General features: G+C 40.2%; 1 protein-coding gene across 1 annotated transcript in view; it reads right to left on the reverse strand.

Annotated features, from left to right (window-relative positions):
- Positions 1–25751, reverse strand: part of SATB2 (SATB homeobox 2) — a 175445-nt gene that overhangs the window by 25707 nt on the left and 123987 nt on the right. The window contains exons 9-10 of the mRNA XM_037167591.2: positions 24519–24674; positions 9078–9275 (exon numbers count right to left, since the gene is read on the reverse strand). Coding sequence (XP_037023486.1) covers positions 9078–9275; positions 24519–24674 — 354 coding nt within the window. The remainder of the gene's footprint in view (positions 1–9077; positions 9276–24518; positions 24675–25751) is intronic.

Genomic DNA, 25751 nt, shown 5'->3' on the forward strand with positions numbered 1-25751 from the left:
CTGTAGTATAGCCTCAGAGGTCTGTTGGCTTCAAACAGCCATGCTTTTTGTTAGTATAGGTAATATCATTTCTGAGAGGCTCTACGTGTTCTTAACATATTACCCAGTACATTCTGGACACAGCTAGAAAAACTGAAGCCTTTATAAAAAGAGACGTCACTGAAGGTCAGAATCAGAGAAAGAATCAGAACCTATGGATTCCACTAACTCATAGTTTGGATTCTAGATTAAGGCAAGGTAGCAAGAGGGAAAATGGAAGCTTGTTTAAAAATGTAATTCTGAGTAAAGAGAAAAACTGCTCAAAACATGTGAAATTCTACCCATTTTAGGCACTGTTATGCACGTGGTGCTCAGAATAATTTGTGGCACACAGAAGGAGCCCAACAAATATTTGTTAACTAAGTAAAAATGTGAGAACAAAAATGGCCAGTAGTCTCAATCATGTCTGCAACTTGAGGGGCCCGAAAACAGTTTTTCTATCAATATTAATTAATCATCTTTACCAAAGCCAGGCTTTGCTAGACATCTACAGAAGTATTTAAAGAAATGTATTTTCTTTCTCACAGATGACATGTGACAGGGCCCCACAATTGCCTTAATTTTAGTTTAAGTTTGTTGTTGTTGTTGCTTTTGTGAGTGGGGAGACGAAAGGATACACTCTAATACACTATCTTCATTTCTCCATTTATTTTGCCACTTTCTTTTCCAATTTGCTCCATGTTGCTCATATTTAATCAAGTTTGTCCTCTCACGAAATTTATTAACCATTACCCTCTGTCTTTTCAGGTTAAAAAATGTGTTTCAGATTATTTAAAAGGAAGAAAAAAAGGGCAAAAGGGAGGTGGAGGAGGGAGGAAGGAAGGAAGGAAGGAAGGAAGGAAGGAAGGAAGGAAGGAAGGAAGGAAGGAAGGAAGGAGGCAACTAAGCTTTATTTCAAAAGTATTATGTATGTGTGTTTTACCTTATTCCCCTATCAGAACACTAAGAAGAGGCCTTAGTGCCAAAGGTTTTATATTATATGTAGTTTCATTAGATATCATTAAAATGAAAAGAACACAAAAATGTGCGTGAGAAGTATCCTTCTATATCAAGTTTTTAATAGCCATAAAAAAGATAATTTCTGTTAGGGATTTTAGTGATTTCTGAGCACTGGGCAGTGAAGAAACGTGTGTCCCTGAGGAATATTGGGATGGAGTCAGTGACATTAATCCTGGTTCTCCCCTGTACCTGTAGAGCAGCACTGGGAAAACGCCTTTCTTTCTTTTTAGGATCTTAAAATCAAGGAGTATATCAGTAATTCACAGTGTGAGCTAACTAGATTGTGCTCTCTCTCAGAAGTGCAAAATGTCAAAATCAAACTATTATTTAAAGAAACAGCAATTATGGAAGAGCAAGCTACTCAAGAAACCATGGTTTTCTATTTTCCCACAGGGCAGGAAAACACTGGGAGAAGAGGAATCCAGTGCTGGACGTTTCTTCTCCAACCAATAACTAACGCTGGGTGTTTAATTTGGAAGGTGGTGTGTTATGAAGGCTCAGTCAGTCCCAGGGAGAGCTCAGCTTGGCAAAACTGAACAACTAGAACAACTCCACAAAGAATGAGAAGCAGAGAGCTAATTCCAATTTCTAAAATGATGAGCCTAGTAAAATGCTGACCCCACCTTAAAGAAATAAATAAGCAGATCCAGAACATTACTATAAAAATCTAAGTTTACTTTCCATTAGGATCTATAGCACAGTGCTGAACATATGGAAGTACATGATACGTTTTTTTAATGCAATAATAAAATAAAAAGGCATAAAACTTTAGATGCACATGGAACTTAAAATTACCCTAGGCATCTGTTTCCTTTTGCTTACATGTCCACCACAGTTTACATTAAAAATCATATTAATATCCCTTAACATAAGAATTTTATATTAGACTTCTTAATCATACCCACAACCATGTACCCTGATAAGCGCAGGGTCCTAGAAGCCATGTTCAACTACATGGCCCTAACTTCCCAGCCCAAGGGCAGCCTGTTCACAAGCTACCTAGGGGTAGCCTATAGCCACTTAACTTTCTGCTTCTCATTCTTGATGAGATTATGCTAACATTCTGCCAACAGAACTCTGCCTCTAAACGGCAGTGCTTTCCAAACTAAGTATTCACTTCACTGGTTGAAGATTTAATGTCAAGAAAATTTGCCTTCATGGGGTTAACGTGGACCAGTAAATTGCCCTTTTATAAGAATTTAAAGTAGTAAATATGGACTTGATAAAGACCCAGAGATAAGCTGTGAGGTACAGCAAAGGTCATGGATGGGCCAAGGTTTTGAGGAGGCAGAATTATAATACTGAGAAACTAGGATTATAAGCAGAAATTATGAGATAGACAAAGATGTGGAGTAAATAGGAAACTGAATGACGGTGAGAAGAGAAGCTGGAGAGCAGAAAGGAGCTGGCGTGGGTTGGAGGCATGTTATATCTACAACAGCAAAGGGAGGGCGAACCCATGAACTACCGCTGCTTTACTGACCCCTAACCATCTTCACAGCCCTGGATTTTCATGAAGTTCTACCACCCTCAGTTTCTTTGATTATATCTCTAGTGATTGAGCCAAAATTTCTTAAGCTGAACATTCTTTGTCAGAATGTCTGGTAGAAAAACTTTTAAGAAATCTTAAATTTGAAAAGTAGGCAAGCAACTTGCCTAAATCTCTGGAAAAAAACAAAGTCTTAGCTAATGTCTCATCTACTGTCTACCAACTCTAATAAGACCCTTTGACCTCCTGACATCACTACTGAGAGCAACATGTTTGCTTCACTTTGGAAGAAGCTCAGCCCAACATGGAAATGTCCACTTTCTAGGGAAAACTGGCTGCAAATCAGCTCCCAATCTTCTCTATATTCCCAAATGACAAAGTAGAAAGTGTGGACATGTTGAAACGCTAACTAGTAGCACAACAATGAAGAATAAATGCATACAGGATAACATAATAGTAACAGAAAAAGACTAGTGTGGCTCCTCCTTGAGGGCCAGGGACTTCCCAGGTGAGGACCGACTTAGACAGCATTTCATTAAAGATGACAAGTGTGCATTTGCACTTCTCCTCGGGACTAGAATAGGGTTTCAAAACTCTGAAGACCCATTCGGACAGAAGGCTTCACACAGGAGCTTGGAATGAATCCAAGGTGGAAAAATTTTTAGTAACCTGGTTAGAGAAATTGTAAAGATCCTTAACTGATGAATTAATTAGCTTGTGTATTTCTTTTCTTAGAAGTCCTTTTGGAAGCAAATTCATAAATCAAAATACAGCTACAGCTGGAGTAGAAAGGCATGAATGAATCCTCAGGGCTTAAAGATAGATTTAAAGTGCCCTCAAACACTAGCAATGAGAGTCATATTCTAAAGCTATTTCAAAAACACTCAGTAAAAACTAAAAAAATTCAGTCATGTCACTTCTTTGACATCCCACCCAGGGTATACAGGTTTCACTGCATTAAGTATCCTGTCAAGAAGAAAGCTTACAAAACTAGATCTAGTCAGGAGAATGATTCAAAATTGAATTGTGTGCATAAACGGGTTTATACAATACAGACAGCTAACAGCAAGAATTCAGAAAGGCATATTAGCAGCTCTTTCCAGCACACAGGTAAGAGTCAGGCACTGAAGGAAGGTAAATGTGGAGATTTAAGGTCTCACTTTGGGCAGGTTTTACTTAACTTTTTTAAGCTTCAGTTTCACATGTAAAAGTAGATAAAAACCACCCTCCCTCTTGGTTTTTCACAAGGTTTGAAGAAAAGAAGACATGTAAAAGTCTCATATTTTGGAAGCCTAGTTTCCTTTTAAAGGTTAGCTATTATCGGGCTAAGAACTGTTATCATCATCATCATCATTACTGGTATTTGTATAGGAAAAACTTAAAATCAACCTCAGTGTTCATTACAACTTTTTATCTCACACTGTTGTCAATGAACGGTGTGTCTAGATCGAGGTGTCTCAGCCCCAACACTACTGACATTACTGGACAGAAAAGTCTCAGTTTGGGGGCTGGGGAACATTGTCTTGTGTATTAGGGAACATTTGGCAGCATTCCCGGCGTCCGCCCAGTGGATACCAGTAGCATCTCCAAGTTATAATAACCCCAAATACCTCCAGACACTGTCACATATCCCGCGGAATCAAAGTCATGGCTAGCCGAGACCCGTGGCAGGGAATGGGCGGGTCAGGAAAGGCAGAGCCTCTGCCGAGCAGGGGCCCACTACACTGCCCGTCGGCTGTCCCCACCAGCCCACCAGGTCTCACATTCTTCCTCAGTGTACGGCATGGAATTTTAAAACAAGTACTTGTCAGGAAACCACAGAGCAGCAAGCTCAGAATTCCTGGACTTCCAAAATAAGCCATGGAAGCACTGTGGTGGAAATATAATAGAGCAATAAAGCATGAACGACACAAGACAGGAACGATTTGGCAAATGCTCCCCAGTCAACCCCACTCAGTGACCTAGTCTCAGTGTGAGCAACGTCCTCTCCTCCCGGTGCGTTAAAGGAGAAGTGCGGTCAGAGGGGAGACTGGATGCCAAGACACGCCTGCGTTTTCACTCAGCGGGCGCCCTGGCTTCAGGCGAGGCTCGACGTCTCTGCTGCAGTTTTTCCAATTGTAAAATGCAACTGTTAATAATGAGTACTCTGACCTAAGTAGTTTTTGATTCTAAGTTGAGGACATCCATTCGGTACAGAGCCTCAGGTCATAATAACCACTAGGGAGAAAATCACTACAACCACAAGAAATAATTTTGTCTCCAACTTTTGGCATAAAAAATAGAATCTACCTCATCATTTTCATGGACTGTTTTAGTTTGCCTCACCACATCATCTTACCTGTGCTGGTCTTCCCTGTGCCGCATTTACATGGGCTACAAACAGTACGCGCGCCTGTATTTCACAACCCCCTTTTCGGATTACCCCCCGAAGAAGCCTGTTTAGGAAACATCCCCCCCCACTCATTTTCTCTGCTTCACGAAACTTTAAGAGCAAAGATATACTGAACATCTCCCTTTGGAAGGCCACAAACCATTGTAAACTGAAGATGTTTTATGCTCCTCAAGAGCCTCTTTTCTCTCCCTGAGGCAGTACTGCCCACGCTGAGGACCCCGGGTATGGAGGGGTCCACTTCCGAAAGTGTGTTCAGAGCCTGGAAAGTCGCCGTCTACACAGCAGGGACTTAAATGGGGGAGAGACTAAGAGTACCAGAAAGAACACCAGAGAAATCGGATGATTCCATGCAGCATCAAAGCTACATGTCACCTGCAGAGCTAGGAATTCCTGGGGAAGAGCCACCTCACTTTTCCCAGACCCCCTGTCTCTGGGGCTGACAGTGCCTCTTAGTAACCCCAAGCCCAACTATAACCTAGCTTCACCTCTGAAGGGAAATCCCATCACCTCCATTTCTTGGTAAGTATGCAAAGGTTAAATGTCAGGGTTTTCAAAATCAATAGCGCACAATGGTTCCCATGGAGAAATTGGAACCACAGGGCAAAAGCACATGCAACTTTGGTGTGGCAGCTTCAGTGTGGAGCCAGAGTTGCAGGGGCAGGTTGGCCTTCCAGGGGCGGAGTGACGTGACAAGGTGACAGGAGCAGGCCTCAGTGAAGGGATGTATGTGTGTGTGGACACAGAGGGTGGGTGATGAGGCCTGGGCAGCAGCACCTTGAGTGTGCGCCTGCACAGAAGGCATCAGCTCCAGCCAAGCGGCCCAGTGGGTCAGAGCTTCTGATTTTTTGGATTGTTATGTGAAACCTGGATTTTTATGTGAAATCTCATTTTTTAAATGTGAGTTTAAAATTTTAAAACCCTCTGAGGGCCTTAATATATGCCTATCTATTTTAAGCCATTTGCAAACAAACAGCAAGAAAAATTTCCTCTCTTCTTCCTCTGAGGGGAGAGAGGCTCTGACTCTAGCAAGCCTCTCAACATCACCCAAAGCAGGACGGGGCAGAAAGGGACTGGAAGCTCCTTCTTTTGTCCAGTGCTGTGCGGCCTCTGATTCAACGAACTAACATGGCGGCCCACTGGGCACAAAGGTTGTTGCTTCGTACCTCTACTACATAAGAAAAACTGGGGAACCGTGTGCCCTAATTTTAAAGAAATTGAAATGCACCCTTCGATGACCACAGTGCATGCATTTAATATGCTACACATATCAGAAGTTCTTAATTATCGCTGATTTCACCCATACTTAACAATTTAATAATGGTGCATTCTCAGCCTTAATTAGACAAACTATAACACTGACAAACAAATGTTACACTACACATGAATTTTTAAATTCCTAAAATATGTAAGCAACCCTATCTCCTTAAAATTTCAGTTGGTATAAAGATACAAGTGAAGTTTAATCCTGAGTCCAGTGGCTTCACTTTTGGACAATCACAGATCAATTTTAGCAGTGTGGAACCTTTTTCAAAACGCAGCCTTCACCGTGGCATCCCTTGGACACAAGCACAAGGTAAAAGAGAAAGTGATGTGTCTGAACAGCTGCACAGAGGTATGGGCTCCAGGTCAAGCTACGGCAAAGTCAATGTAGGGAAATTTGCCCTATTTGGAAACTCTTTAGCTAAGATCTGAGTGACAGGAGTAACCTCTTACAAAATAAAAGAATTCTCTTAGTGATATCAGAAATTAATATTAATACATGCAAAGTGCTTAAAAATGAAAAAAATTACAGATACTCTTTTATTTATTATTGTCATTATTACTGCCATTAAATATTGTTAGCATATTCTAGTTTTGACATACTGACATAAAAGGTAATAAAACTCATGAATCAATTGTCTGTCTGGTTCTAAGATTTACTTTCCTCAGACTGGTGAGTTAAAAGACAAAGCATCATGTTGAATTTCCTTAGTTCCCTAAACATGGGGGCCTTGTAGAAATGAGAATTTCTGGACACAAAAATGGAGATAGAAATATATAGGAGCCAACATCATCCAAATAAAGGGAAGTTCTGAATTACAATGGAGAATAGGTCTTAGTACTTTTATTATAAACTTCTCTAAATTTCCAACTTTAAAATAAAAATGAGATTTAAAATGGGGTGTTATTTATTAATGCGTAGAATAAAGCAGCTTTTCACTCCTTTTCTACTTTTCCTGGGTTGCACTAAGATGACCCCTGAATGAAAAATCCACACAAGCCGATAGTTCCCCGAAGCTAGTTTTTGGCTTTGTGTTGGCTGAGCATAAAAGTTTTGAGCAGTTTATACCAAAATAAGAAAATCAAGGGTGATGGAAAAAATTTTAATATGATTGAATGTATACAGTTTATAAGATCTGTTGTCTGAGGCTATCCTTTTCATTAATTTGTTATTAAAATATTTTACTTCATTAAATATATGGATAACAAATGGGAGCTTTCCTTAAGTTTTTCATGTAAATTTATTTTCCTATATTATAAGTTAGCAAACCTATATCGGGTCCCTCCTTAACTTTAATTTCTACTAAATCTCAAACTGTGAAAACCACTGCTCTGTGTGTGCTGACCTGATTGGGAGGTGGCGTGGTGTGTGAAGGAGGCCCGGCCAGGAAGGTACAAGGAGGGGCACGGTGAGTCCTGAAGGGTAAATCCTGGGGCTCACCTCTGAGGAATCACTCATCCAGGCATCAGTGCAGAGCCAGGAGGGTGGGCTTCACCACCTATCAGCCCACCCTCATCACCCACCCACTCTGAGTTTACTGTGGATGGTATACGAGACTGCCCCCAGGTGCTTCTAGTTCTATTAATTAATGAGTTTAGTCATTTGGACAATTTACTCTGTAACTAAGGAAACTGACCAATGAGAACATGAAAGCATTGCCTGAGATGTGGATGTTTGGATGAAACGTGATATAAGGAACCAATTCACTTCTGGCTTCTCCCCCAGGCATGTAACAGTGGGCCAAGGAGAAAGGAGACAGGGAACTTCAGAGCAGAGCATCTCACGCCATCCTATAATATCTTGATCAAGAAGGTACGGCCTGCCATTCCTCCATTCTCCCAACCTTCTCCTCTACTCTTTACACACACACACACACACACACACACACACCCCTACACGCATTCCTGCCTCAACCTTTCTCTTCTGGCCACACAAAAGGAGGTTCAGACAGAGGCTCTAAAAGGGTCCTCTTCAGTGGCAGCTGGGATTGGTGGTATTGTGTGGTAGGACAAATCTCATCACCTACCAAGACAACCTGTGGACAAAATTCCAAGGGGTGTAACCTTGGAAACCCTAGTTACCAGTAATATTTCTTCCAAAACTACTGATTTTTTAAGTAGTTCAACTCAATTACTTGAAAAAAAAATATTTCTCTCAATGATAATAACAACACATGTGACCCAAATGAAACCAAAGATGGCAAAAACATCTTAAAATTCTAAGAATATATCGATAATTTCTCTCAATGCTTAAGTTGAGTTCAATGGCATTCTCAATCAGGGATGTCCGACCTTTTGGCATCTCTGGGCCACACTGGAAAAAGAAGAGTTGTCTTGGGTCACATATTAAATATACAAACACCAACGAAAAATGATGAGAAAAAAAATGTTGGGATAAATTTACGATTTTGTTTTGGGCCATTTTCATAGCCATCCTGGGCTGCAGGAGGCTTGGACACCCCTGTGGATGGTTTTCTCTGCAGCCTACTCGAACATTCTTTGAGGAATTTTGAATCACTCATTATCTACTTCAGAGTGTTTCTTTAGAAAATGAACCGATGAGAACTATGAATTATGTTTTATGATTGGGGGATTTAATTCTGAATGAATGTACTTGCTTCACAATCCCACCAGTAAACACCCTATAGAAAGGATCTGCCTTCAGATTTGACTTCTCAGTCATTTTTCTCTGTGTGAGCATGCATGTGCGCGCACACACACACACACACACACACACACACTATTAGACACTCTGTTCCCATGGAGAGACACGTATCCTTGTTCTCACAGACACAGCACAAGACCCCTTCCTATGGGAGTTCATGTGTGTACCCATGTGACGCCCCACAGCTGCCAGCATGAGCAGCCTTGCTCAGACCAGAGGAAGGGAGCACTGACCTGCACTGGCTCAGGCGGGAGCTGGACCACGTGCTGCATGCGCTCGCTGTGGTGATGCCTGGACTCCTCCTCATAGATCACATCCCTCTCGTGCTGGGGAAGGTTCAGGAAGCGACGGATGGTACAGAGGTTCTCCCAGAGCGTGCGGTTTTCTGGGCTGGGGTTCTCCTTCCAGCGGAGCAGTTCACACAGCCAGCCCTAGAGAGAGAAGGTCACTTGAGTTCACCCTCCGAGTGCAGAGCAGCAAAGGACCGCTTGACTGCAGTGAAGTGCCATCCAACGTTATTATATTTTTTGTCAAAATTGTTCCCACCGACCTGGGGAGATACTGAAACAGCCTGATCACTCAAAAACCACCAATAACCACATCGGTTTACACCAGTGCCTGAGAGTCTTCGCTCCTGTGACCTTATCACCCTTCCTATCACACACATTCTCAGGTAATTCACAGTTCCTCGGTAGAAATACTCAGGCAAGAACACAGCTATCTAATCCTCAGAAAAAAGTAATTTGTGTTGGACTACTACAGTTTTTTAAAAATTACTCAATTGTATAGTATTCCACCCTAAGAAAAGAGTGAAGATGAACAAATATGTATTATGAGATCGCAATTTTTAAAAAAGTAAAAATGTCTAAGTGTGAATAGCACTGAATTCTCCGGGAAGAAAGCAGTTAACAATTACCAATAATGCCACAAAACAGAAACAACCACCTTAGCTAGAATGAAAAACAAATTGAATATTTTTCTCCATCTCTGAATGCTTTGGGCTCTAGGCCTTGTTCATCATCACTGTCCCGCCACAGCCACACCTGCAGGAAGGTAGGCAGTTGGTCGGGTCACACCTGCAAACGAATGCCTCCCAACTCTGGCATCCGGATGTTCTCTCGCTCGCAACTGCACGAGAAAGAAAATGTAATGCAAATAATGATAGATTATATGAAAATAATACAGAGGATGCTGTCAACATCGCTCACTGGCTCATGTCAAAATATTTTACCCAGTAGCTTTCTAACCCATCATTTCTAAGCTACTTCGCTAATTTTAAAAGCAAGAACTGTCCCACATCATGCCTCTTGCAAAAGAGTAAGGAATTTTCTAAAAAGGTACATAAGCAAACACAAATGACTTTGTGAAAAATCCCAAACCTCAACAAATTTCTATATCGTAACTTGTAAGCCAATGAAAGCAACTGATACGCATTCTAAAAACCCCATATAATATCATAAGCCGTTGTTTGTCTGACACTCCACTGTGTCTTCTGCCTTTACCCCAAAAAAGGCAAGATTTGATTATCTCCGCTGCATCAGCCAAGACAGCAACACCAGCTGTTCTCATTGTGCAGCCTCTTCCTCGCGGCCTCCATGTTAATAACCTGATCATTCCATTTTCCCCTTCAACTGCTGGCCGCAGCACCACGAAGAGACAAAAACCCAGGCCCATCTGCAGCAGCTGTAGGCACTGAACTGTGAAGCCGCTGGGGATTTATAAACTAATCTGTAACACAACACTGCCTTGTTTTTACAAGTGAGAGGCCACATTTGCGCAGACCTGATCTTTTCTTACAATAAACTGGGAGCTGGGGAGAGTTAGAGGGTTAGGAAGAATGAAAACAAGATATCTAATCATTTGCTTGGAAATGCTTTTCCACATATTTTCATAGTTTTTTTTTAACTCAGTGGAGGGACAGGTAATAGCTGGTTTTCAAGGTGCAACATACATGAAAACTGAAGACAAATTTTTCATCTCTATCAGAAAATAAACTGCATTTTTAAAACTCTCCTAGTCCCAAAGTGTTTCCTCAAGGGTTTCTTTGTACAAAGGAAAAGGATTCTTGAAATGGAAAATAAACCATCTGTGGAAAAAATAAGCTCCTATTTCTGTCTTTTTACAGATCTGAATAAGTCTCCCACTGAACTCTTTCATTTTTTCCAAACAGGTATGTTTAACATCCCACAGGGGAAGCTAGGGCAGGCAGACCAATCATTTAACAGAAAATAAAAACAAAACCTACATCTGTTAAAAGATGAAGTTCTGAGATACCCAGACCTTCAGGAGGACAGCACCTGCTGTTCTGCTTAAGGGGTGAATTGCATTGTGGGAAGTCACAGCTTGAAAGGAGACAGGTGACAGCTGAGTGGCATCTTCACTTATAATACTCAAAACGTCTCTCACAATGTTCATTGCCGCATTTGATTTATATGTGCTGTTGTAATCTACACTCTATTACAATCACTTAGAACAAACTACAGGCCTCGTTATGGACGGAGTGCTGTCTGCCATCAGTCTTTAAGAAGTGTAGTGCTCAATTTGCCCAGTGACATGCAAGGTCCTGACCTTGAAGCTATTAGGGAGCGGATTAGACACAAGTGTGATCATGTGTGCAGACATAAGCAAACCAAATTAATTTCTGGCACAGGGAGGTAGCCAACAAGACCCTGTTCTTAGGGCACCAGAGAACTTCCTCAAATCCCTGATGGAGCTGAGCTAATAGCATGTTTAAGGGAACCCGGTTTTGAAGATGAAGCACATTCATGGTATTTAGAGGGTTATTAATCTAGTTTCCCCACAAAGTGTTTGCTTGGCTGATCAGATTAAGGGATGGAGCCTTCACCAGTGCACCCCCACCACAGCAGGCCCCAAGAAATCTGTGATACTTCACAGCCTTGGACATATTGCACCATGTGTACCCAGCTGCTTCAATAATTAGCTTATGAATGTATCAGCTGGTTCTGTGATTTTTATAAATAATAACTAACCTACAGAGCAGAAAGATTGTCAAGAGCCTTACACCAGCACAAAACTGCAAGGTACTCTAACTGAAACTTGCTCGCCCACTAAACGCCCATATTCCCCACCAGTGGCGCTCCTGTGATGCCATGTACAAATGTTTATTTTGCATTTGAAACAGCAATGTGTCTCTGTCTGTTCTCTCTATGGCAGCCATGATTTGCCTTCTCCTCAGTCCGACTCGATCACTCTCCCTATTTTATGCTCACCTTCCGGAAATCTGTTCTTCCACCTCATTTCCCATCTCACACTCCATCTTTTTATTCACACGATCCTTCCACCAGTCCATTAACGATGCTCATCTCTATTTTCTCTATTGGGTCTCTTATTCACTTGTTTGGTGGCTAATGAATGTGTGAGAAAGTGCCATACTCCTTCACGAACACACACGTACGCAACTGTGAGTGAACCCATCACAGAAGAGATAAAGAGTCCTCGCACTGGGATTTTTTTTTTCATTTATATAATTTTTGCATGCCATCCAAGAAAGTTTTGCAGTATCAGGCAAAAAAAAAAGTGTAAATGTCAAATAAAACAGTGACAGATGACAGTATTCTCTATTGAATAGCACTGTTTCTGTCATGCATGTTCAATGGGAACTCATGAATTATTAATAAACAAATCTCCTTTTTCTGTTAAAAATCTCAAGTAGGTTTTTTGTTGTTGTTCCCTATGTGTTATGTGGAGCATTCCAGGAGAATTATTTTCACTTCAGAAATGCTGATACAGAAGTTCCTCTGATTGCCAGCTCGGGCCAGCTCTGTGAGCAAGCACCGTGACCCGAGGGTACACACCTAGGTATGATTTCTCTTTTAATCTAGATACAAGTTTTGACCAAAAGATGGCTAAATATTCATGTAGTCAGTTTTTCTAGTATGGTAAAACTAAGGCTAGATGAATTACAAGTGTCTGAGCATACCTCGTATCTGTCCTGATACTCTGTTGGCTGAAATGTCTCCTGTGCAACCCTCCAACCCCCGTGAGAAGCTGTACTTCAAGAGCATTCACACTGGACCCCTGAGACCACACTGCTAAGCTCCAGCTCTGGCACTAAATAACTGGATGACTTTTGGGCAAGTGGTTATCCACCTGGAGCTTCCGAGAACTTAACTGTAAAAGATGGTCTCCATATTCCATGATCAGTTACCTCGTCATTTTTCAGAAATAGTAGATAATGATTAACTGTTAAAATACCAATAAGAAATCACCTTGACCAAGTGATCGAGGTCAACATCGTCAGTGATGACACAGCAACACCATGAACCCTACGACTTGATGCACTATGAAGGACTTCAATCGAATCATGACAAACCCAAATTGAGAGATGTTCAACAGAATAAATCAGTGCTCTGGAAAAATTGCAAGGGCATTAAAAAAAGAGGAAAGACTGAGGAATGGTCACAGACTACAGAACACTAAGAAGAACTAACAACAAACTGTGGCGTGGTTCCTGGGTGGAGACCTGGCACAGAAAATGGACACTGGTGGGAAAACTACTAAAATTAGAATAAAGTTGTAGTTTACAGTATTAAACCAATGTTAGTTTCTTAGTTTTGATTATTCCACTATAGTAATTTTTTGCTGTAAGGTTTACGCAGAGTGTAAGTGTAATGATGCCAAGCACTTTACTATTAAAACCCTTTTACCTTCAAAATCTAAACCCAGAGAAGGAATATATATTTAAATGCTGCATCCCTGCAATCAGTGGTTAGAGTTCCACTCAGTGCATAAGCAAATGACATCTATTAACATCTCATTTTAGCCATCTTGTCAGCCTCTCAAACAAATATATTTCCCTTGATAGAAAAAACAAGCCTGACCATCCTTTTCAACTATGCAGGTGAGGCAACATGTATACCCATCAAAATATAGTTTATTTACAAATCCATGTGTTCCTGAAAAGTTGTGTGTCAATCTAAATTTACAAAGCAAATCATGTTGTAAACGTATTAGGAATGCTTACTACTTGAAGAACTGTGTCATTATTTCTTTTTGGAAGATGAATAATAACCCTGTAGTTTATCTTTTAACAAAGATGTAGCCATTAATGATTTATTTAATATCTCTAGTTCACAACTCAAAAGCATTAACGAAAAAAACAAGAAGAACCACAATTTGCTGCTGTTCCTCTTTTATGGTCTCCTCTCTCATCAGCTCTCCTATTGACCTTGTGCTCCTGGTACACTGAATTATTTTCAGTCCCTGAACACACTTGGTACATTCCTATCTCCATGCATGGTCCAGGGGACATATACCTCATATGTGATTTCTTTTTCAGATTGCTTGTGTTTTAACCAAAGGATGGCTGAATATTTATAGAGTCAGTCTAGCTTTCTTAGAATGATAAAACTGCGGCTAAGTGAATTACAACGTTTGAGCACAGCTAGTATTCCTCATGTTACTCTGCTCTCTGAAATGTCTCGTATTTAACCCTCTGCTGCCCATGAGAAGCTGTACCTCAAGGCTCAGCCAACATAGTTTCATCCCAATCTATAAAAACTGCTCTCTCCTGCATCAGTCCAAAGCATTTTGCTTTTACTCTTACACAATTCGGTTGTTATTACTGTTATGAGTGGGCATGTCTGTGTTCCCATCAGAACAGTCAGCTTCCTGATGAGGGTGGAGGGAAAGGGGTGGTTTCTTATTCACATTATCACTTTCAAAGAAGAGTGTGGTTCCTTGCACATAAAAATTGCTCAATAAATGCTCATTAGATTGAACTGAAATCATTAGCATGCACAGAAACTAGCATAGAGGAATGTTTTACAGTCTCAAATTTGAAGAGTTATAGTTGGAAAGGAGGACTATTTTTCAGAACATGTTTTCCCACCTATAATGCATGAATGTAATAGAGAAAATGGGGTGATCCAACGTATGCCATTACATAAGTACAATCAGTGACAAAATTCTCTCAGAGCATTAACTCAGTTCATAACTTTGTATTGAACATCCATCTACAGTGTACCATGCCATGTGCTGGTATGTTACGTGTATCATTTAATTTCATTATTATTTTTTACAGAAAAGGTTAACTGAAATCACCAGCAAGGAAGTGAGTAATTATGACACTGAAGCTCAGAAAAAAATGTCACCATAAAGAATATGATGTAGCCCTGGCTGGTATAGCTCAGTGAATTGAGCGCGGGCCTGTGAAGCAAAGGGTTGCTGGTTTGATTCCCAGTCAGGGCAGATGCCTGGGTTGCAGGCCAGGTCCCCAGTGGGGGATACATGAGAGGCAATCACACATTGATGTTTCTCTCCCGATCTTTCTCCTCCCCTTCCCCCCTCTCTAAAAATAAATAAATAAAATATTTTTTTAAAAAGAATATGACATATAAGGTGATCCTTGAAAGATAAAGAAAGATTTCACCAGGTGGGGAGAGGAGGTGATCAGAGGCACATTCCAAGCAAAGATAACACTATCAGCAATGCAGAGACTTGCACAATGATCACACTGGGGATCAGGAGCAACTCTGTGGGTCTAAATGACTATCAAGAAATGGAGGCTGGAATCAGACTATAAAGAATAGCATGAAAAAATAAATCCATCTTAATCCTATGGGCCCTGGAAGTTACAGAAGACTTTTAAATATGAAGTTCACTTTTTTTTCTTTTTCTCCTTCTTGCTTCCCTCCCTTCCCTCTCTCATCCCTCCCTCCATAGCAAGAAATCATTAGAGAAAACATTATGATAAAGTCAAGAACATCATGGACTCACAATGACCTGGTAGTAATAAAGTGCATACTTTATCAGCTTCATCCTCTTGGAGTTCTCATTTGAAAAAATAATGACAAATACACTAAGTACCATACTATATCAATCATTTTTAATCTGTTCTCATCTCTTTGTCATTCTTTCTCTGTGTATATGTTGTTGTTGTCCAAATAAAGCATTTGAAAGCTTTCCTGGATTAAAATGAACGAGGAAAGGCAATATCAATTTCACTAATATAAAAATTTAAAAGTTTAAAAATGTCAAGTAATCAATAAATGAGTGACTACACACCAAAATGCTGAAAATGTTCAAATGACCAGTAAGGTCTTTATTTTTAAAGATTTTATTTATTTATTTTCAGAGACGGGGGAAGGCAGAGGGGAAGAGAGGGAGAGAAACATCAGTGTGTGAGAGAAACACCCATCCGTTGCCTCTCACACACCCCCAGCTGAGGACCTGGCCCACGACCCAGGCCTATGCCCTGACCAGCAATCAAACTGGTGACCTTTCAGTTCGTAAGCCAGCGCTCGATCCACTGAGCCACACCAGTCAGGGCTGGTAAAGCCTTTTAATACAGGGTACTGTTTGAGTTTGAAGTCCATTAGATACAGGCTTAAATCCTAGCTCTAAAACTTAAGGTTAAGAGACTGGGGAGGGGAAACAAGCGGAAAGAGTTAGGTTCCTGTCCGTGGTACTGAAATGTCACTGTGTACTGTTACCAGTACTTGTTTTCCTATCCCCAGGACACTAGTAAATGATTTCAGCTTCCTCATAATTTTTGCTTAAAAAAATAATTAAGTCCTTAAAAAAGTAAGTTCTATATTTGTGACAAATTCCCCAATTTTTCTAATATTTCATAACAAATGCAAACCAGGATTTGCTCAGCAACAGACACAGGCTCAATCTCAAACAACAAAGGACAGTTCTGCTGAGTAAGGCTGTACTGGCCTCAGAGGCAGGGCCTTGTCACAGTCTTTGCCATTCCCCCTGATGTGTCAAATGCAGAGCTGATCATGAACCCAACCTACAGATGATAAACAACAGCCCCCACAGTGTTTGCCCCTCTAGGAACGCAATGAATGAACATGTCGGCAAATGAACAATTTTTCAGGGGAATGACTCAAGCCTTCCTGCAACAGAAATCTAAAAGGACATTTACTCACCCACATTTTCAATATAGAAAATGTCAGCATATGTAGCCAAAAGGAAATGTTTTCTGAGTGTCTCAAAAGAAAATTCATATTATTAACCACAGACAGTTCGCTTTCTAAATGGAAGCACATGAAGTCCCCAAACAAACTTCTGTAACTACAAAAGGATTTCTCTTCAGCTGGTTGAGACTCTTCTGAAGTGTGAAATGAGCCAGATAATATTCAGCTCTTGTTTCTTAGTCACTGAATTCTCTTTTCATGAATCCAATAAGTGTCTATTAAAATAAATAAACTCCCTAATGATTCAAGATAACCTAATCAAGAAAACTGAAATGGGTAAAAGGCTAACTGCAAGGGAGACTTGTCAAGGAGCTTCAGTGAATCCCTGACCAGGAGGTCATCTAAACCTGAAAAGCGGACTTGTGCTGAGAATTTAGTTGCAGCTCAAGGTTAATTATCTTACACCTTGAATGTGTTAGGTTAAAATGATCTGCTTCTTTTTTTGTTTTTCAAAACTGTACGCTAAGTTTCACAATATATTTTCATGGGGACCAATTTTCAGTTGTCTCTGGGCATGCCCCTCCTTTTCTATGGATGTGGTTGTAAAGATTACATCTGTAATTGAGAGTAGTGAAAATTTTATTTCAGATCAACTCCTTAACCTCTGTTACAGAAGGCTCAAGTCTAGAGGCAATTTTATAAAATCTTGTGGCCCTCCTTACCATATATACATCAGATACACATGGCTATGCAGCAGTGTGGAAATTTGGAATAACTTTTATAAATGTGTACACACAACCATACATGCACTCGTGGGAACACGGATCTAAAAAAGCTGTCCATATCTGTCAAGAAGATAAATGAATGTGGAATCTTATACTTCCCCACTTAAGTGCTAGAAAGATATTAACAACAAAATGTACTAGACTAAAATGTGAAACAGAAAAACAAAACTATTTTCAATCCTTGACTTCAGGTCCAAATTTTAGTGTATCTATGACATACTATCTATTTTGCAAACTGCCTCAAAAACTTGTAAATGCCGGGGGTGGGCATAAACACAGAAAATTACGATATTCTTTGAAAGATCAGGGCTGGTTCTAGGGTGAGGCAAGCAAGTGACTAGTGTGCAAAATTTAAGAAATGTGGTTCTAAGAGTGTGTGCCTCCTTATATTTACATCCTAGGGTCTTGCTTGCCTCCTCGTCCTGGCGTTGGCCCTGTAAAAGAAAGATGAGAAACAGTCCCTACAGCAAAGTGGTAGGAATCATTCATAGGCACCGACATTCTCCAACCATAAGGACCCTGCTTCAACTTGATGTCCTCTTTGAAAGAGGCCTGGGAGTGTTTGGAGAGGTGGCTTTAATATGGTAGCTTGATTTGCTTCAAAGTTGCATGGAAATTTCCAAAGGTGCTGTGTCATAAATAGGCAAAATAATGCATGTTTCTGCAGTAGATAAAGATGTGCTTAAAACCAGTATGTAAACTTTAGCCATCGGTAAATGCATCTGACATTTTCAGATTTGTCCATGAACCCTGTGATTAATCTGTTAATATCTAATTAAGGGCTTCCATGAAAGCTAGTTTTAGGGCATGAAACCTGAACATAACTAACTGGGGGCACAGTACAAAGAACCCGGTTGTTCACTATAAGGCTGATATAAAAACTGAGATCTGGAAGGAATTTCTGCTGATAAAATCTCACTAGAATCCAGTCCTTTAAGATGATGCTAAGAGAAAAAGGGAGAGAATGAAGGGCTCAATTTGACAGTTAAACATCATACTGTTGACTGCCTACTTAGTTTGGCATTTGGCAATGTTGAGAAACCTAACTTCATCACTACATGGCATTATAATTTTTTAAATGGTAATTATAATGTACATATATTAAGTTTTTATTTGAATTGGTGGAGGGCCCTGAAATTGTCATATGCATGCCCCAGTTGACAAGAGTAGAAAATCCTCCTTGATAGATTGTTAAAATTATTGTGTTCCAAAGAAACCTGCCCAGCAACAAGGGGCAGCTGCTCAGGCAAGGCTGCATGGCTTTTTTCGTCTGCCTTCCACAATGAACACAGGATGGCAAAAATCATTAGGAGGTAAGACTGAGACCACCAACTTAGTGTACATGGGGCATCATATGGCCAGTAGTTCCTGTGATTGTTTTTGTATCAGAGAGATGTGGCAAAGCTTTACTTCCAATAGCCCAAGCTATCCTGGCCCCAATAAAGCCACCTAAAATATAAGAAACTAAATAATATGACAAAGACAATGTTTTGTATTTTATAAGTTTACTCTTCTGTATAAAATGTTGGCCTTAAAAAAGAACACTGTAGTTTTAACTTGTCTTATAATTATGTGTCATACAGTATAATCTTAGGATACAAACACCCATGCACACACACGTTTATTAGAAGGAAAGACTCTAAAATGTTAATAGTAACTATCTCTGGGATGTGGAATTATGGGTGAATCGTGCTTTGGCATTTATATATTTCTGCATTTTCTATAGATAGGAAGTTATTACTTAATCATATAATAGGGGTTCTTTCTTTTTTTTAAATACGTACAACTAAATTGTGCTGAGGACATTTTTCAAAGGAGATACAAAAGCAAAGATTAATATGGTAACCCATGACTAAATGAAGAGTTATGTTAGCATATATATTGAATGTGATATAAACTCTTATAGCAAAGAGCAATAAAAGGAAGAAAACAAACCCAATAATACATCCATTAGTTTTCTTTGTGTAAAGTTTTGTTTTTCCTTTATTTTTGCTTTATTTCAGAAGGACATGCAAAGAGAACTGTATATTTTAATAAATCATTTAGCCTGTTGAGCAAATTAGATCATTTATGAGGAGAGATTTTATCATAAAGAAGTGTATCTACTGGCCTGACTGGTGTGGCTCAGTTGGTTGGGCATCACTGTCCTACAAAGCAAAAGGCCATGTGTTTGATTCCCAGTCAAGGCACATGCCTAGGCTGAGGGCTCGGTCCTGGTCAGGGTGCATACAAGAGGCAAGCAATCAATATTTCTCTCTCACTTCAATGTTTCTTCCCTTCTCTCTAAAATTAATAAGTTTATCCTTAGGAGTGGGTTAAAAAAAGTAGTAACACCATAAAATATGAGCCTGTAAGTTACATCTAAAGCATAAGTGGCTTTCTACTTAAGAATATAATTTAAGTAAGTAGGTAAGAACATGAAATTATTTTTTTGGTAGAAACATAGTGATAAGAAATAAAGATCAGTACACAGAACTTGCTTGATACTAATGTACATGAAACACAACACACTGAAACCCAATCTCTGTGGAGAATACAGCTTCTACAGGGAAAATGATTTTAGATTCCATATTGGAATCCAGAAAGTCATCTTCCCCAGTGGCAGTGGGAAGACAATAGTGCCTTCCTCTGTTGCTTCTGTAAGTACCAAGAATAGAGACCTTTCTATCCCTGATCCTAGTGGTAGCTCCTGTAGCTTGTGGGCCTGGGAAGGTGTTTGTGGCAGGGAGAGGGACTCCAGAATTGGCAGAGGTCTTTAAATATTGGTAGAAATGAGGGCATCCTTGTATCATCTCTTCTGACATCCCTATGGGGCCCTATTTACCACCAGACCACTCCCTTTCTTTCATCCCAGAAGGCCCTGGGGTTGGCCTTTTGATTACCCCATCTGAGTGAAATTCAAAACCAGCTTGATATTTCCTTTTTTCAGTGTCTCTGCTTTTCTTTACCTTCTAAACACAGAAAGCAAGCCGCCACCCCTGGTCCCACAAACCCAGTACCATTGTGGAGTTTTTGTTTATTGTTTTAATGGGGACAAAGGAAAATAGGGATTAAAATAAAATAAGCCCTTTCCCACTTATCTACCCAAACCTAGCAAAAAAAAAAAGACAAGTCACATATGTGGAGTCGAGTCTTTGAGTATACAAATAATAAAGACTTTCAAAAGAAAACCAACTTTAGGTCATCCTCAGCATTCTATGAACAGAACTACTGTAGGCTACAACACAAGAGAAACAGGAAGGACATGAGATAAACAGTGAGCTAATGTTCTTCAGGGGAAGAGGAAGCTGATGTCAAAGGTAAGAAATGGCGCTGAAGGCGCTGCCACAAAGCACAGGGCCAGCCCTGGAGGACTGCAGTGGGAGAGCTCAGTGGTCACTGTGTTTCCTCTCTCTGGATTTCCACTTCCCAGATCACAGGTGAAAAGCTGCAATTGGGGGAAAGCAACCCTACAGAATGTAAGAGAGATGGGAAGATTACAAGAAGCTATCAAGGGATGAGGAGTTCCAAGGGATGAGGAGGCCACTGGACTGCACTCTGGAGTGTTCATTCCCTGGTGGCCCTTTGTATGTAAGGATCGTAAAGAACTTAAGCAGAAAATATTCTATGTGCCTCTACATTATGGCTCCTACTAAGAACCCTCACTCCCATTTCACGGAGAATAGTCATTGGCCATAGCGCCTCCTATGGCATGAAAATCAACAATCTGAATATTCTGTGGAAAGAAAAGGGAGATAATCCTAGAATTCACACTCACACATACACACAAACGTAAAATCAATCCTAAATTGAAAATGAAGAAAAGTAAAAGGTGAAAGGTACACATACCTTTCCCTCTTATTTATATCTTCTGCTGTTCCTTCTCTGACTTTTCTCACGTGAACAAAGGGGCAAGAGTCAGACAGGAAGAGCCGATGGGTTTGGAGGAACCACTGGACACAGGAACTGGAGCTGATCTGGAGGAAGAGGTGGTCTACAGCCCTACAAATGCATCCTGACATCACCCACCCACTAAGGAAACACACACTTTCCAGTAATGTACTTTCACCAACAGGACCACAGGCAAAACTACATTAGTCTGTCACTCTTTCAACTCCTTTTCTGAACCCCTCCTCCCATTGTATCGCTAAACACAGCCCTCAAGCACTGTCTTGGCCCACCACCCATAATCTCTCTAAAATTGTCCTTTCTTTTTCCTACTTTCCATTCAAAGCCTGCCCCTCGCACAGTATTAAGTATTACTTAATAGCTAGCTGATGACAGCAGTTGACACCAAGGAGTGAATGAGGTTTAACAGAGGGTTTATTTCTGTTTTAAAAGATATTTAAAATGAAAGGGGAGGGATCATGATGTATATTTGAACTGGGCCTTCAAGGTTCCAAGCCTAGTCCATTTCAAAAGAGTTCCTAATTAAAGCTTCTCCTGATTTTACCTCCAAGGGAGAATGGAGAGCCCTTACTATTCATCTGCCTCTTCAGTCACTCTAAGAACCTCCACCTCCTCCAAAGAAACATGATAAAGGGAGAGAAGAAAGAGAATGGAAGTGAGGAGGGGAAACCCTTTGTTCTCTTACTCCTACAATCCAAAGAAGAGGCTGTGGCCACTTCCCATTGTGGCCTGGAGAGATTAAGTACTTTGGTCAGGGTCCCACTGTTAGTCATGTACATCTATACCTTATGGATGTCCACCAAATACACGTGCAAAATACCAAATCATGCAACTGGCTTCATTAAATGATTTTTACGAATCTAAAGCTGGTACTTAGAAAAAGGAGTGAACATCTTATGTTAAATTACCACTTAAAAAATCTCGGCACCTGGATTCCCAATCTAGTCAGCTATTTACAACAATGTTCCTCATTCATAAATGAGAATGAGACCACTGTCCCAAAGGAAAAAAGAAAAACTTCGAAACACCATATCCCTATTTAAGCTCAACCTCATCCTTCAGCACATTAATTCCCAGAACTACACTTTCCTCCAGATTCTACAAAATCAGGGCTACTGAGTTCTTTAGGAGGCATCAAAAATTTGGAGAGCTAAATTTGGGCCAACTGGCAAACACAGCTTTCAATGAGCCACCCAAATTATTTCTGGAGGCTAGAGGCATCACTATTTCCAGAAGCCATGGTGCCCAGTCAACAGGAAGATTACAGGCATTTTGAATCAAGTTCTCAGACTGTGGTCTTCAGTTTGTCGTGAAAGCTTCTTATATTTTAAAAAATAGGCTGAGCAAAACTTTGATATTTATGTCAAGTCACAACTAAGGGGCAGGTTTGCAAAATCAATTGTGTAGCTTTTATACTCACTGCACATTTACCACATATGTCCTTTATTACACAGTGGAAAACCATTAAATGCACAGTAGTTTTGCCAAGTGGCATTATGCATTTAACAGCTTTATTCGTTTAACAGCTCCAACTCTCATTATATTTTGCCATGTGGTACATGGGATTTTATGCATTTAACAGTTTAGGAAGGCTCCATGGTATTTTCTTTTCATGTATTTCCTACTATGATTGGACATCAAATCTTTGCAAACTGCATTTCAATGATTTCATTGATGAGAGATAATAAGAATAATCTGGGAAGATCACTACATTAAAATTAAAAAGGGAAACAAATATTTCCACCCTCTTTAAAGTTCCTTGATATTCTACTCCTTTCCCTTTATCAACATCTGAAAAATAACTTAGCCAGGTTACTGCCAAGCTACAGGTAAAAAAGGCTAATCCTCAAACCATATAATTAGTCTAAATATAACATTTAACTATATGTCATTTTTAAAACTTGATTTTTATTGAAAACCTTCTTGCTTCATAGAAACACAGTGCTCAGAAATGTTCTTTCTTTACAGCATATGACAGAGGATGCGTTGGGGGGATGATGGGCCATTTTGCCACTGACACAAGCAGGGATGAAAACGTTTGCCATGAAAGGTCACAGAGGAAATCAAGCTCAGAATCAAAGGACTCTCAACATTATGCTTCAACAAACTTTTTTTCCCTCCAGTATGCATTAGGTAATCATTCATATTAGGGATAAATAAGTAGGCATCTCAACCTAATCCCTTTAAAGGATTGTCCCTTTAAAGGAACTGAAACAGTACATCCCATCAACTGTTGCTGCTTTCATAAATTAAAGAAAGAAAGAAAGAAAGAAAGAAAGAAAGAAAGAAAGAAAGAGAGAGAGAGAGAGAAAGAAAGAAAGAAAGAAAGAAAGAAAGAAAGAAAGAAAGAAAGAAAGAAAGAAAGAAAGAAAGAAAGAAAGAAAGAAAGAAAGAAAGAGAGAAACCTAAGCATCTGTCTACCCTTTTCCCTGGAGCATTCCATACCCACAATCCCAGTACTCTGAAACACTGCGCTGGATAAGCTTCTGTGTTTTTCTGTTAAAAATTTTAGCACTTGCCCTGGACTCCCCTATGTGTGGTTTCTCCTGAAAAAACAACTGTATTCTATACATAAAAGAAACACCTGACATCACAAGATGTCTCTGGGGCTGGGGGAAAGCAGTTATTATAACAAAGTCAGCCATTCCCCTGGTGGGCAGAAGAGAGGCGATGAGACTTGTCTAAAATGTGGTCTCAGAAAGATGCTGTTTTGTACATACCAAGTTTTGCTCCAATGCAAACAACAACAACAAAAAACAAACAAAAAAGAAAACACCAAAAACACAGAAAGAAAGAAAGAAAGAAAGAAAGAAAGAAAGAAAGAAAGAAAGAAAGAAAGAAAGAAAGAATAGTATTTAGACTTAGAAATTATTCAAGGCTGATTATTTTTTTTTAAATCTTTAAAAGACAAAAAAATCTGGATTTTGACTTAGTCTCTATTTTTTAAACTCCAGTGGGAATAAAAGCAAACTGTAGAGCCAAACTCAGAACATGACAGGTTCCCTAGGGATTGTTATTGTTATTATTATTATAGGAACAGATGTATTTTTATTGGTGGGAGGGGGAGAACAGTCTAATTCCAGCTCTCACTTTTGCTCTTTTAAAAACCACTCACCTGACTTTTATTTGCAGCCACTTTGGCAAACAGGGCTTGAGACACCTTGGCCCTTTTCATCTCCTGTTGGATCTCGTCATAAATGGCAGCTGTGATGTTGACGTTGGCGCCGTCCACCTTAATGGGGAGGTCTGTTGTCGGTGTCGAGGTTTTGGCCTACCAAGAGACCATGAAAATAATAATTTAAAAAGTGCTGCATTCAGCCCAGCCATCTGTGCAGAAATTATCAAAGGATTTCAGTCAGCTGATGCCAAACTGCATTAGCTACAGAGGGACACTTCCTGTCCATTATTCTAATCAGGTTAATTGTGATTGGAAATAATTGCAGTGCATTCCTATAGGACATGCAGAGTCCTGTAAACTCTGTTCCTTCCCTCACCAAATCCTAGACAGTTCACAGGTAGGATGGCCACTGTGTAACAAAAAGCCATCACCTCGCTGCAGGACAAGCAGGCAGAATACGTGCGCACATGCACACACACACACACACACACACACACACACACACACACACAGTTACCTTTTTCTTTCTGAAAATGGCACACCTTGGAGGAAGAGCCAATTCTTCCAGAAAAAAAAAATGAGTGAATGGATAGAGGTCTCTAAATAATAAATTATTACTCAATTTAATGCACTCCCCTGAGTCTCTCTCCTCCTTTATTAAAGCTTTACATATGTCATTCGAGTATGTATAGTTTCCCATCATTATCATCATTATGCTACCCAGACAGTCACCTAATTTCACCTAGGAAATCAGTGGAAATGAAACAAAATTTCATTTCATAAAACTAGGCTTCGGAATGCCTCTGATGTGGCATTTTCATTTTCTTAAACTCATATTGTGGTTTTATGTATTCTGCCGTGCTTGTTTTAATTGAATGATTTCCTATCAGCTTCAGAGACAAATGAAGGACAAGACAGAAGGTGTCTGTATTTCTTGGGGTTGGATAACCCCATAGGGTTCGGAGCTACTTGATCCAAAGGACGGTCAGAGCACTTGCTCTGGTGTGTAAGGAGAGGGGGCTGGGGGCCTTCTCAGGAACTTGGCAGCAGGAATCTCCCCCAGTCCTCAGGTTCCAAGCTAATTCGGTCTAAAGTGGATTTTTATGTCCTCGCTCACCCTTAATTCCAAACCAAGAGAGTAGCCCCCAAATCACTACTCTCCCTCTTTGGGTGCCCTGAGCTGTCCCCCTATGGACTGAGCACATGTAGGTTTGTGGGGAGACAGGGCAG

Source organism: Artibeus jamaicensis, unplaced genomic scaffold, assembly GCF_021234435.1.
Source record: "Artibeus jamaicensis isolate MK-2021 breed Jamaican fruit bat unplaced genomic scaffold, CSHL_Jam_final contig_391, whole genome shotgun sequence".
NCBI lineage: Eukaryota > Metazoa > Chordata > Mammalia > Chiroptera > Phyllostomidae > Artibeus > Artibeus jamaicensis.